The 12,373-nt window shown below is 51.9% G+C and overlaps 1 protein-coding gene across 2 annotated transcripts in view; it reads right to left on the reverse strand.

Annotated features, from left to right (window-relative positions):
* LOC6594903 (protein similar) overlaps nucleotides 1-12,373 on the reverse strand; it is a 64,116-nt gene that overhangs the window by 44,320 nt on the left and 7,423 nt on the right. For both annotated transcript variants that reach the window (XM_026987135.1, XM_026987132.1), the window contains exons 2-6: nucleotides 10,936-11,123; nucleotides 10,642-10,871; nucleotides 10,358-10,576; nucleotides 10,120-10,286; nucleotides 9,946-10,052 (exon numbers count right to left, since the gene is read on the reverse strand). In XM_026987135.1, the coding sequence (XP_026842936.1) occupies nucleotides 9,946-10,052; nucleotides 10,120-10,286; nucleotides 10,358-10,576; nucleotides 10,642-10,871; nucleotides 10,936-11,123 (911 nt within the window). The remainder of the gene's footprint in view (nucleotides 1-9,945; nucleotides 10,053-10,119; nucleotides 10,287-10,357; nucleotides 10,577-10,641; nucleotides 10,872-10,935; nucleotides 11,124-12,373) is intronic.

Below are 12,373 nucleotides of genomic sequence, written 5' to 3' on the forward strand. Positions count from 1 at the left end.
CTTCCATTTTCCGGAGCGAGGAGCAGGAGAGATCCCTATCGGGACTGGGATCCTTTGGAGCGGTGCCCCTGGCTCTGTGGAAACAATTAAGTGTTGATGCTACCCCATTTTTTTGTTGACTCTGTGGCGCCACAGCTGCAACTTTATTAAGCAAAAATTTAATGGCGGTTGCTGGCTGGCTCCTTCCTCTGTCTTCCGCCATTCCTGCTCCCCTTCGCCGCTTTTCGTTCCTGTCGTTTTTCATTAGCGCCACCAACTGACTTGCAACAATTGTTGCACACACACCCACACCGCGCCACACCCAGCAACACCGAAACAAATAACAAACTTTGGCTGCAACATTTTTCCGTTCTTTTTCTCGCTTTTTTTTCCGCCGCTTCATGTTGTACAATTAGTTTGCCACCAGAGGAGTCCACTTTCTATCTCTCTCTCTCTCTTTCTCTCCCTCTCTCTCTCTCGTTTCACGCTTCTGCTGTGTCCATTTGCCAAATGTCTAATTGGACTTGCAAAAGATTTCTACAGAGATTTGGGGCAAGTTTTTTCCAACTGCCACGCACCAGCAGAGCCCCCATCTCCCCCTCCCCCTACTCCTGCTCCTTTTCCTTCCTTTTTGGGGCTTTATTAATAATTTCAATGGGCCTCTGGTCGAAACCCGTAAAAGGCCTTCCTTCGTTCATAATTGAATTGTGCGTCTATCAATCAATATTATTTGTGGGACATTCGTGGGTCGAAATCCTTCTTTGGGGCGGGAAGCCGAGAAGTCGAGAAGGCGAAAAGTGTATGGCGGCACTTGAGGCAAAGTGCTGCGGCAGTCACATAAAAAGAAGTAAAAACTAAAAGAGAGCAAGCACCGCGGCAAAGAGGAGCTTCCTCCGAGGTAGAACACAAAATTTTATGACGCATCTAAATGCTCTGCCCCCCGCAGGGGCCATAGCCACACCACTCGCAGAGTGTTCCTTAAATGTCAATCTATCTGTTCGTCTACGTGTGAGTGTGTGTCTGTCTCTGTCTGTCCGACTGTCAATTCAAGCAGCAATTGCAGCAGCAGAGGAGCAGCAGCAGCAGCAGCAGAGACAGAGACAGAAGCAGAGGCTAAATGCGTTGAAGGAAAATTTCATTTGCAGATATCGTGCTGTCATTTAATAAACGAAATGTGAGACACACACACACAAACCCACAGACAGAAACAGTTACAGAAAGAGAGAGAGCGAGGGGCTAAAGACAGACAGAAGAAACGCAGCGATGCAGTAACAGATATTGGCAACACTTTTCACACAGACACTGCGAGTGGACAGGGGAGTGAAAGTGGGAGCGGGAGAGCCACACACATGTAAAGGAAGTGCGGCAGACTGGAGAGAGAGACAGAGAGAGTGCGAGAACAAACCAAATGCTGAGCGACAGCCACAGGCAGAGCAGCAGCAGCAGCGGCAGCAGCAGCAACGCCAGCAGAGGCTCACTCGTGGGAGAGTGGGAGAGCGGGAGAGCGAAGATTGAGCCCTGGCCGCATTCACAGCGGGACATCATCGCAGGCAACGCGTGTAGGTGAATGCACCCATTGTATAACTAAACTAAAGCACAAGAAAGGGACAGACAGACAGGCGAACAGACGGACAGAGAGACAGAAGCTCTGCATCTACTACAACTATATATATATCCACGCAATGTATGTGTGTGCGTCTGTGTGTGTAAATCCCGCTCGTCGCAAACTAAATGCCAATTTCAGAAAATGACGCGGAAAAAAGAACGAAAAAGCGGTGTGTGTGTGTGGCTGACACGCAATGATCCGCATGAGGAGGAGGAGGAGGAGCAGCAGCCGGAAGGAGGGAAAAGTAGAGCTGGGGGCAGCCCAAAGCCCAAGGCGGATACCTTAGCCCCCACCGCCGTCCTCCCCGCCAAATATGTAATTGACAATGACAGAGCGCCAAAAGACCAGTCAGCCACCGCCAGAAGCAACAAAATTTAAAATCATTTTCATGTCCAAAAATCAACGAACGACGGGACGACGTGAGGGGGAGCGCCAGATGGGAGGAAAAGGTGCCAGAAAATGCAGGTAAACAAAGTCCACCCTCTCCCCCCTCGTGGGTATTAGTGCAAATCACTAAGAAAATAAACACGATATAATCAGCAAATGAAAGCAAAAACCGAAATTGATATTGATATGAAGAGAGAGCACGAGGGATTGGGCATTCCCGTCGGACGGAGAAGTCAACACTTCATTAGAAGCCCTACGGGCCATGCCCTCTGACCCCAATCCGCAGCAGGGAACAGGGGACGGGGGACGGGGGACGGCTTACTGGAGGCAAATATTTTGCCAGTTTACACGACTTATTTAGCGCCGACGGATCAAAGTGTGGCCAAAAGTAACAAGCGGCTTTTGATTGATTGAGAGGCAGTCAGCCGCCCCCAGGGTGCGGACCCGAGACGAAGTCGCAGGACCCAAGTCAAAAGGTTTTTTGTTAAGCAAATTGTGGATGGCATTGTGGAAAGGTTTTTGTGCCTCAGTGGGGCAGAGTGGGGGCGAAGGCTGGAGCACATTTTGTATTCGATTGTGAAGGGATTTGCTGGGGGATTTCCAGGGGATGGAAGGGCAGAAAAATACAGTGGCCTGGCCATGCAGACAGTGAGAGCTGCTTACAAACAATCCTGGTTACATTATTCAGCAGCTTTCATTCATGAGTTTTCACTGTAACAATAGGAGACACGGGGAAAGCTTAAAGCTACTATACAATAAGTGAATGGCCTTTTCTGGTACTCTCCTTTAAGAGGCCCATCAACCCCGATCCGTGGTAGTTAGCCTAGCTTATTCTCCTAAGTTCCCGACGTTGACTGCCCAGAGGATCAGATCCCAGTCTCACCAGCAACTATTGGGGAGCATCACTCGTGTCGTGTGAGGATTGAGTGGCGCGCTCGGGCTCATAGCGACAGCGAGAAGACAACCGAGTGAGTCCGAGTGAGAGTGAGTCCGAGAACCCAGCTCCCGACTGTTCCCAGCTGATCCCAGATGTAATCCCCGGCGAGGAGGGCGCTGGCGAGTCTCCAGGCCCGAGAATGCAAAAACAAAATACACGTAGCTGTGTAGCGATTACATTGGGTACGATTCGAGTCTTGCTGTTCTCTCGGGTGATGTTTCGTTGTCGTTGCACGTCGAACCCTGAGTCTTCACTGTACTGTAGTCCCTTACGTTCCTGCCACAGCAACAAAAAGTGTTGCATAGTTTCAGGCTCATCGGCACTTCTCCCGTTATCAATACGACTTGTGCATGCAATTTCTCTTCTCCTTCTTTCTCGCTTGCCTAAGCACATTTATTCGTTTTGTCTGACAGAAGCAAAGCAGAGGAAGAAGATGGAGGAGAAGGAGAAGAAAATTGAGAACGACACTCATCAACACACACACACAGACAGAGAGAGGCAGAGGCAGAGGCAAATGCAGATACAGATACACCCTTTGAGAGTAGAGTGGGGCGGAGGGGGGCGAAAACCTCAACGAAAACTTAAAAAACGAAGCGCAGGAAAAGGCAAATCTCCGCTCTGCCCTGCCCTGCCCTGCCCCCCTGCCCTGCCAGCAGCCAAAAACATAAAACTTTGCACATTCATTGGGTTTTCTTCTTCTTGGGAGCTTTTCTTTTTCGGTGTATCTGTGTGTAGGTGTGGCTGCATCTGTGTGGAAAGAGTAGAGGGAAAACTGTTCGCCTTTTTTAATTTAATGAAAATTTTCCACTTGGTCGATTGACATTTTCTGTTCTTTGTCGTTCGCTGTGTCCGCCCCTGCCCCCGCTTCCGTGGCAGGGTGTTGCAAGCAAAGTTTCCTCTGAGGTTTGCCAAATAAACACACAAATTTACTTAGCTTTCGCACGCGACAGAGGGAGGAGGCGGAGGCGGAGGCGGAGGCGGAGGAGGTCCTCTCACAGGATGAACAGAGGGGGAAAAGGCGAAAAGTCGTTGCATTCTCTGCGGCGGCTGGCGCGAAACTTTTATCATTTTGCCTTTGTTTGGAGCGTGTAATCAAATGCATATTTGCATGCCACATCCCCAGCCCCTGCCCCTGCCCCTGCCCCTTCGGCAAGTCCCTGCCCCGTCCTGTAAGCTTCGCCTTTTGTACAATTTTCTGCAAGACTTGCGAAAAACTTGCAGAGGCGGCAAAACTTTCATTCCACCAGCGGCAGCGCACAAAAGTATGCAAGGCCCCCGATAAAGGCCAAAGACATTGCAGAGGAGAGAGGAAAGAGAGTGGAGAGAGGGGAGAGAGGGGGGAAATAGAGCCAGAAGGGGCGTAAACGATTCAAGCGACTATAAAGTCAATTAGCCAGCCCCATCCGCGACTCCAAGTGACATTAGAGCGGGCGGGGGAGGAGAGGGGAGGGGCCATAAAAGTGTTGAAGGAATCGAAATGAACTTCGGGAAATGTCATTAGGAGGGGGCACAGGGCAAGGGCCACGGGGCACGGGGCACGGGCTAGTGGCACGCACATTAAATGTTATTAACGCATTTCCCCCCAGGAAGATGCAACCAAAGGAGGCAGGACAAGGCACCCATTGTTGCAGCAGCAGCGGCAGCAGTTCAATGGAATAGTTATCTAATTTGATATGCCAAACAGGACAGAGGCGACTCCCCTCCCTGCTGGAGAGAGGGGAGGCATTCAGGAAGGAAGTGGCATCAAATTGTTGCCACATTTGTTAGCAGCAGCAGCAGGATGTGCGGACCATCCTGACGTGACAATTGACTCGAGCACGTAGCAGGAACAAGGAGCAAGTAGCAAGCAGCAAGGACCAGCCGCTGTGCAGCTTTAAAGCGTGAAATCCTTGCCCCAAAACTGCCTGAAGGATGCGCGCTTCAAGGAGGAAAGTGCTGCATTTATGCATTCATCATCATAAGTCACTGCCCGGACACAGCGGACACAAATGAAACGAAATATCTGCAGACGGTAGATGGTAAACGGCAGATGGCAACGGTAGAGGTGCGCACACAGCCCAGAGCTCAAAGATGGCCAAAGATTCTCGGGCGGGGAGCCAGCAGCAAATAGAGCCATTCGGCTAAGCCAGGACACAACCGGCAGCATCCAGCGAATGCATCCTTTGGGGAATGGATCCGCAGAACAGGAATTTCCACTTCCCCCCGCCTTGACGTTCCCCCAGCAACTAATGGCCTCCCATCCACATCCATCCAGAGGATGCTGGAGCTCAGCTCCAGGCCCCACGCAGCTCACGTAGCCCCGGCATATTTAATAAACTCTGGCAAATTAAGCGAGCGCCTGCAGGCGACTCCAGGGTGGACTCCATAAATCAACAGGTACGAGGAGAGAGCCACGGCACCCCACGGCACTGTTGCACTTGCAGTTCATTAACATTATCCAGAAAGACCGAAAGGGGCTTGAACTTTGGGCACCAATTGGGGGTGGGGAAGAAGGACGGACCTAAGCCTACAATTTCTAACTCTATGGACTCTCTTCCGACTCCCGCCACCTGTTGAGCACCAAAGGGAGGAGCAGGGAAACTCCTGTGTGTGCTCTGGAAAAGTAATTTATTTGGGGAAAACTCCCGCAGGAAGCAGCTCCTAAGCACCACTGCCAGCCACATCCGGCGCAACTTTAAGCCGCATTTCCGCTCATGCAATTTTAATTTGTCAAATGCAAGCGACTCGGGCGGAGCAGGCGAAGAGGATGCTAAAATTAACTGGAAAATTTTACAATCCACGCGAGGCACCAGAGAGGGAGAGCTCAAGGATTACTACTCTCAGGGCAGGCGAGGGACGGCAGAGGGCAGACGGCTGGCTGGCAGCAGCCGAAACGAGGACGCCGCCGTCGAGCCACTCGAATTGGACCATTAGTTTCGACGGCATTAGTTTGGCGCTTTCATGGCCCAGACGCGGCAGACGACGACGACGGCAACAGGAATAAATAAGAGACGAGCAGCGGGACGCAATGTAGAAGGGGGAAGGCGGCAGGGGGCGTGCACTGGAAGCGAGTACTGGGCAGAGTGGACCACGAACCGCGGACCAATGTCGATCCCCTGGCGGAATTATGCATGTAATAAAATGCGGCGGCATCGACGGCAACTGCAACAACCCGTGCCGTGCCACGCCACGCCACGCCCCAGTCCACGCCCACTCTCGCCGCGAACGAAATTTAAGTGCATTAACATAAAAAGTGCCAGTGGGCACAGTGGGACGAGAGTAGACATGCATTCGAGAGAGGGCAGTGATGCCAAGGCGCGCAAAGAAGAGGTGACAGTGCTGCCAATCGGTGACAGAGGTGACAGTGCGGCCAATGGGTTAGAACGAAACATTCAAACGAAAGTAGTAACAGTTCTACATTTGAGAGATGAAAACATATGTATGTAGATTCTGTTCAAAGAGATGCTAAAGCTGCCAAGACGAGCCAAGAAAAGATGACAGTGCTGCCAATCGGTACGAATGCTCGGTAAAGGAGGTGACAGTGCGGTCAATGGCATAGAATGCTCGAACAGGAGAGCCAGCAACCAGTACAAAACATTTAGATTAAATTTGAGAGATGAAAACATAGATGCCATTCCAAGAGATGCCAGTGCTGCCTAAGCGTGAGAAGACACTTTTTCATGCTCTCTGGCACCAGTGTGCCTGTTTGGCCCCCGAAAACAAGATAAATAAACTTTTGTGTGCAACTGTTTTGCGCGGAAGTTTGGGGGGGAACTGTAAAATAGGGGTGTAGGGAGGGCACTACTCTGATGAGTGCAACGACTTGGCAGCACTAAGCGTCAGCATCATCGACACTTTTGGCAGGAAGCATTCGGTTCGGCTCGGGCCGAGCCTGGGCCAGACATGCCGCGCGACGTGGCACAGGAAGCTCTCGTCTGGCAGGGTGTCTCCCAGGGGCGTGTGCGAGTGTGTGTGTGTGTGTGTGTGCATCCTGCATGTGCATCCTGGTGCACGAGCCATTAACAGACTCGTAAACTGGCAGTTGCTTGTTATGTTGATTACACAACCGAAAAGAGAGGGAACCGGAGACGGGAAGAACGGACGAGCAGCAAATGGAAATAAAGTTGAAAAGCCAAAAGCTTGCACTTGAAATCCTGGAATTTGGCAGACGATCATCAGGGGGCAGGCAGATGCAGTTTCCTGTTGGGTTTACGCGGGATCCTGCTCCTCCATGGACGCACCGCGTAGGCCATCCCCCGCAAAGGATCCCCCAACAGGCACGTGCCTGTCAGCAGGGGGTCGGCCCCTCCTGTCGTGCCCCCAGGAAACCGTAGGAGATACAAACAAACAAACAGCAGAAACTCTGCTTCCTATTCCTCTGCTACTGCTGGTGCTGCTTCTGCCGCTGCTGCTGTTGCAAGAGTTGAAAGTTGAATGTCTGGCAAATGCCGCGGCAATGCCCCCGAATGCAGCAGTCACTGAAAATGCAATTCCCCCCTCTACTCCGCCCCCCCTCAACGAATCGAAGAACTTTTCACACGCAGCACAAAATCTGCCAAAGCCACTTTTCGGTATTGTTTTTTGTTGCTTTTCCAAATTTATTGCAACACTTTTCTGCCACTGCCACTGCCACTGCCACAGCTTCAGCTCCATTTTCCCCTTATCTGTCCCTTATCGTCCGTCCGTCCGTCTGTCTGTCCGTCAGTCTGTCTCTCTGTCAGTGGATATTTATCTGCCACGTTAAGTTTACTCTGCCACTGCTCCTCCACTGCCACTGCTCCTGCTGTTGCAAGTTCTCCCGCTGCTGCGATTCTTGGATCTTTTTCCTTGCGTTTCATAATTTTTCGCCTCGCGGCCAAATTGCCGTCTTTATTTGCAGCATGGAAATGCTCGAACGCAATTTCCCATTTCCATTTCCATTCCAATACACACCAGAAGGCAGAAGGCAAAGGATGGGGCATGCAGCGTCTCTCACGCGCTGGGAAAATGGTAAACGCTTCGAGATTTCTTTCACCCGCATGACATTTGCGATTTTCCGCACATTTTGCGTACTTTATTGAACTGTTTGTCACATGGCGTTTGGTATTTTGTGAGCTTTGCCACAGACACACACGCGGAGAAGAGCAGCTGCCCCACTCCCCACAGACACATGCACACATGTGGCACTCACAGTGGCTGCTGGCTGCTGGCTGCTGGCAAAAGGGCTGACTCAGTGGCCCATAGTTTCTCAATTACGAGAGAGGGAGCGAGAGCCCATCATCTTTATCGATGGGGAAAGCACTGTGGCCAAGGCGAAGCCATGTAAACTTTATGAAAATCAAATGGAAATAAAAACGGACAGCACTCATAAACAATAATACGGCGGAACACAGAACGGAACAAGCTTTCTGCTTCCTTCCGCCAGGGAAAGGAGGAGCAAAGAAGGACCAACTTAATAAAAGCAAAAACAAAAATGTATGAAATACTTTTACGACTTTCGAAGACATTTTTACAACTTGCTGGCAAGTTTTTTGCTAACGATATGAGCGCCAAGCAGCGAGAGAGAGAGAGAGAGAGGAGAGATCTAGAGAGGAGCAGCAGCAGATGCATCTGTAGGAGCCACCGTCTCCTACAGTGTCCCACAGTGTCCCGGTGTCCTGGTGTCCTGGTCAAATGGATACGTCGCATCATAAAACCGAAAGTCATTTCGCACAGAACGTGTCCGCCAGTGCCCGAGGGGCGGAGGGACGGAGGGGAGGGGCATGTGTCCAGCCAAGAAGCCAAAGTCATCGCAGCCAATAATAATTCCAATTGTAGTGCAGTGACAATTTTCTCCGACTTCTTCTCTTTTTTGGGTCCAAAGATGCACCCGCACTTTTGGCCACTTTTGGGTACAATGTACCCCGAACAATGGTCAACAGAAAGGAGCGGCAGGAGCGCCAGCAGCAGCGGAGTTTTTATTGCCCAACGTTGGCATTTTAAGTGCACCATGGAAGCATGCAACAGCAGAGCCAGAGCCGGAGCCGGAGCGGCAGAGGCAGAGGCAGTGGCAACATTATTTGGTCAATGTAGACGACATGACGCGGCCATTAAGAGCAACAAATAAGCAAACAATAACATGAGCGCGGGGGGCGGCAGGGGGTTTGGGCAAAAGTGCTTAGTGCTGCGGTCCATGTCCAAGCCATGGCTTTAATCATGGCTTAAAGGGGGAGACCCCTGTCCAAACAACACACAAATGACTTCATTCCACACACAGAAACACTCGCAAATTTATCTATTGATCGGTTCAAGATACTTTGGCTTATGAAAATTGATTGCAAACGCGCGCCGAGGGCTCCGCCGGGCATGATAGGTGGTAATGGATTGCCAGGGCTGTGGCTTGATGGCTCAAGTGCGGAGCCCCCTGGCTGAATGTCATGCCTAATCAGTAAGACATAATTTAGTTGTAGCTCTGCCCCCAGCCCCCCTCCCCTGACAGCAGTAGCCGGGGAATGGAATTCATGGAAACATAATTGAATCACAGCCTCAAAAGTTTTTTGTCACCGAAGCGAACAGAGATTTCCGTTGTCTCCAGTCCACTGTCTCCTTCCCCTCGTTTCTCCCTCGCGCTCGCTGCCTGACCAATTCATTTAGTTTCGCAAAAGCTAATTAGCAACTAAAGTGAAATTAAAGCAGAGCCAGAGCCAGAGCCAAGTCACAGACTAATGGCCTTTGTCCCTCCACGCCACGCCACGCCACGCCACGCCACTCCACGCCTCTCCACTCCCTCCAATCAGAGAGACGGAGGGAGAGGTGCTACAACTAATTAAATGCAATAAGCTATGGCAACTGCTGCTGCCGCTGCTGCTGCTTCGACGTGGAACAGGTAATGTTCTCGGACGAGTGACAACTTTGTTTTGATGCGCAGGACTCTCCGCTTCCTGTTCCTGGTGCTGTCTCCGCGTGCACCGCTTCGTGGCGGAAACTAACGAGGAACGCGCTTTAATTTGCACATTTAAGTAATTAGTTTGGAATTAGTTGGTCTGGTCTCTGCCTGGCCGTTAGTTTTAATGAATTCGCGAGTCCGGCGTCCACTCACCGCTCTTGAAGGTGGCCATGAGGCGCTCGGAGTCGGCTCCGTGCTGGCAGACAAACAGCGAAGTGTCCAGCAGATCGTTGGGCGCATACCCCAGCAAGCCCAGCATCCTGAAAGATCAAGTCGAAAGTTAGAAAGGGGTTCTCAGGGGTTCGCTCAGTGGCGGAGGAATCTCACTTGTCGTCCACGTAGGTGAAGCGCATGTCCAGCGAGTGCTTTGTGAGGAAGGTGCTGGTGCCCAGGGGTATCTCGATGTTCGAGGGGTGCGGTATGGGTCGCCCGATGGCAATGAGCACACGCTCACCCTTGCCATTGACCACCAAGTGTCCCGTGATGTGAATGACCTGCGGGAGGGTCACAGAGATTACAGATTACTCAGAGATCGCACAGACAGCGTGACAGATAGGTATCCCACCTTGTAGGTGGCACTCTTGATGTTGATGCTGCGTCCGCGGCTGGTCAAGGTGCACTTCAGGCGCACGAACAGGTCACGATGGTGGGTGCTCACCCCGGACTCGAGCTGCTGCTCGTCCTTCACGGCCGTGCCGTGGCGCTTCAGGCTGAGGGCCTCCTTGATTTCCGCGTGGTCGCACTGATGCGAGTACTCCCAGATCGGCTGGCCCAGAGTGTCGATCTGCCAAGAAGGAAACGGAACGGGTTAAAACATGCAGTAAGGGTCTACCTCCAGGATCCACTCACCTTTGTGATGCCCAAGTGCTCGACCACGTTCTCGGAGACGTAGGTGATGTCGCCCTCGTGGGAGAGCACCAGCAGGAACCCGTCCATGGTCTCCTTCAGCAAATGGCTGGCCTCTGCGGTGCCATCGAGCCACTCCTCGCTGCTCAGCTCCAGCTTGGGCTTCACCTCGGGCTCGTCGATGTCCTGCTTGATTCCCGACGGTGTCTCTTTGCAGTCGCGCAAAGACGGCACTGAAACGAACGAATATTCATGAATGATTCATGCACTCAGGGAATGACAACGAAAAAGACTCACCAAACTGCAGCATCTCGCGTATCTTGAGGAAGGCGATTGTGATGCGCATCACGGAGGCCTTGTCCAGCTGATTCACATCGTCGTTCTTGAGGGGCAGCACCTGCGAGAGCTCCATAAAGATCTCCGTCTCCTTGGAGCGGCGACAACGGGCCGCATCGCGGGACTTCTCCTTGCGCTTCTCGTTGTTCCTGAAACGGGGCACAAGAGAGAGAGGAGAAATGAGTACAGACCGCACAGATCACGTAGGCCACTCTTCGGAGAGCAAAGGGAGGCTGCTGGGATGCGTGCTGCAATCAATTGCTGCATTTGATTGGATTTGATTCAATTCCGCGCGACACACAACGGCGTTCGCAATTTTTCAATTGAGCGGCAAAAAATTCGCTTTTCTGCGAGCCTCTCGTCGGAGGCCAGAGTTCATGGCAGCCAGAGACCCCTCCAGAAAGAGAGAACGAGAGAGAGAGGGAGAGAGAGAGCCCTGACCTACCACGACTCTCAGGTATTTGTGGTTTCTCTTTTCGCGGGGGTTTAGGGAAGTGTCACCCGAGGGGGGCCTAAGATAAGATGCGTTCCCGAGAAAATCCAAAATAGCCAGCAGTCACACGTTCGACTGATAAGGCCGGCTGGCTGGCCGGAGACAGAGACGGAGACGGAGACTCCGAGTGGAAATTTCACCAGTGGGAATATTTCACCAGAAGGGAGATCTCTGCTCTGCCGCTCAACGATCTGGCCACAAGCATCTCCCTAGGGGTTTACCCATTAAAGTCTCTGAATCCCTCTCTAGAGGGGAGGACACTGACCCCACACACAGACCCACGGACAGATACTATTTTGGGAAATTCTGCGAATGGCAGAGACATACCAAAATGTTTGCCAAGAAAATCTCGTGATGCCAAAGGGGTGGGGGGGAAGCAATCCGACCAGCCCCAACATAACCCGTGTCTCCTCTACGTCAATAAAGCATATGTAATATTTATTTAGTAATTTGTTATTCATTCGCAAGTCGGAAGCTCGGAGAAGGGCGGGGTAGGGGCAGACTTATATAACCCCTAGACATGACACGACGATGGCTTTCGCACGTAGCTCTCCCGTTGCTCGTGCGGCAGACAAATCGAAAGCCCAAATTCGCCAACGAAGCACTGATCGCCCCACCCACTGGGAAGGGACAAAGAGCGGTCCCCCACCTGGCAACAGTCGGGAGCCACAGCAGTCACGCGGAGACGGAGGCGGCGGCGGAGGAGGAGTGTGCGGCCAAAGGCATTCCATATCAGCCGCCGTAAGACAAAGACAGGAAAACTTGAAACTTCAATCTCCGAAAGCCCATTGCCAGGGGCTGTCCATTATGGTGGGTTTGGGGGTGTCGTCTTGCCATTACCTCCACGAGTAGGGGGTATTTCAGTTGGGACAGTCATGCACGCGACATGTAATTCGTTTCTCGGAT

Source organism: Drosophila persimilis, unplaced genomic scaffold (genome assembly GCF_003286085.1).
Source record: "Drosophila persimilis strain 14011-0111.01,24,50 unplaced genomic scaffold, DperRS2 tig00000000-arrow-pilon, whole genome shotgun sequence".
In the NCBI taxonomy this organism is placed as follows: Eukaryota; Metazoa; Arthropoda; class Insecta; order Diptera; family Drosophilidae; genus Drosophila; species Drosophila persimilis.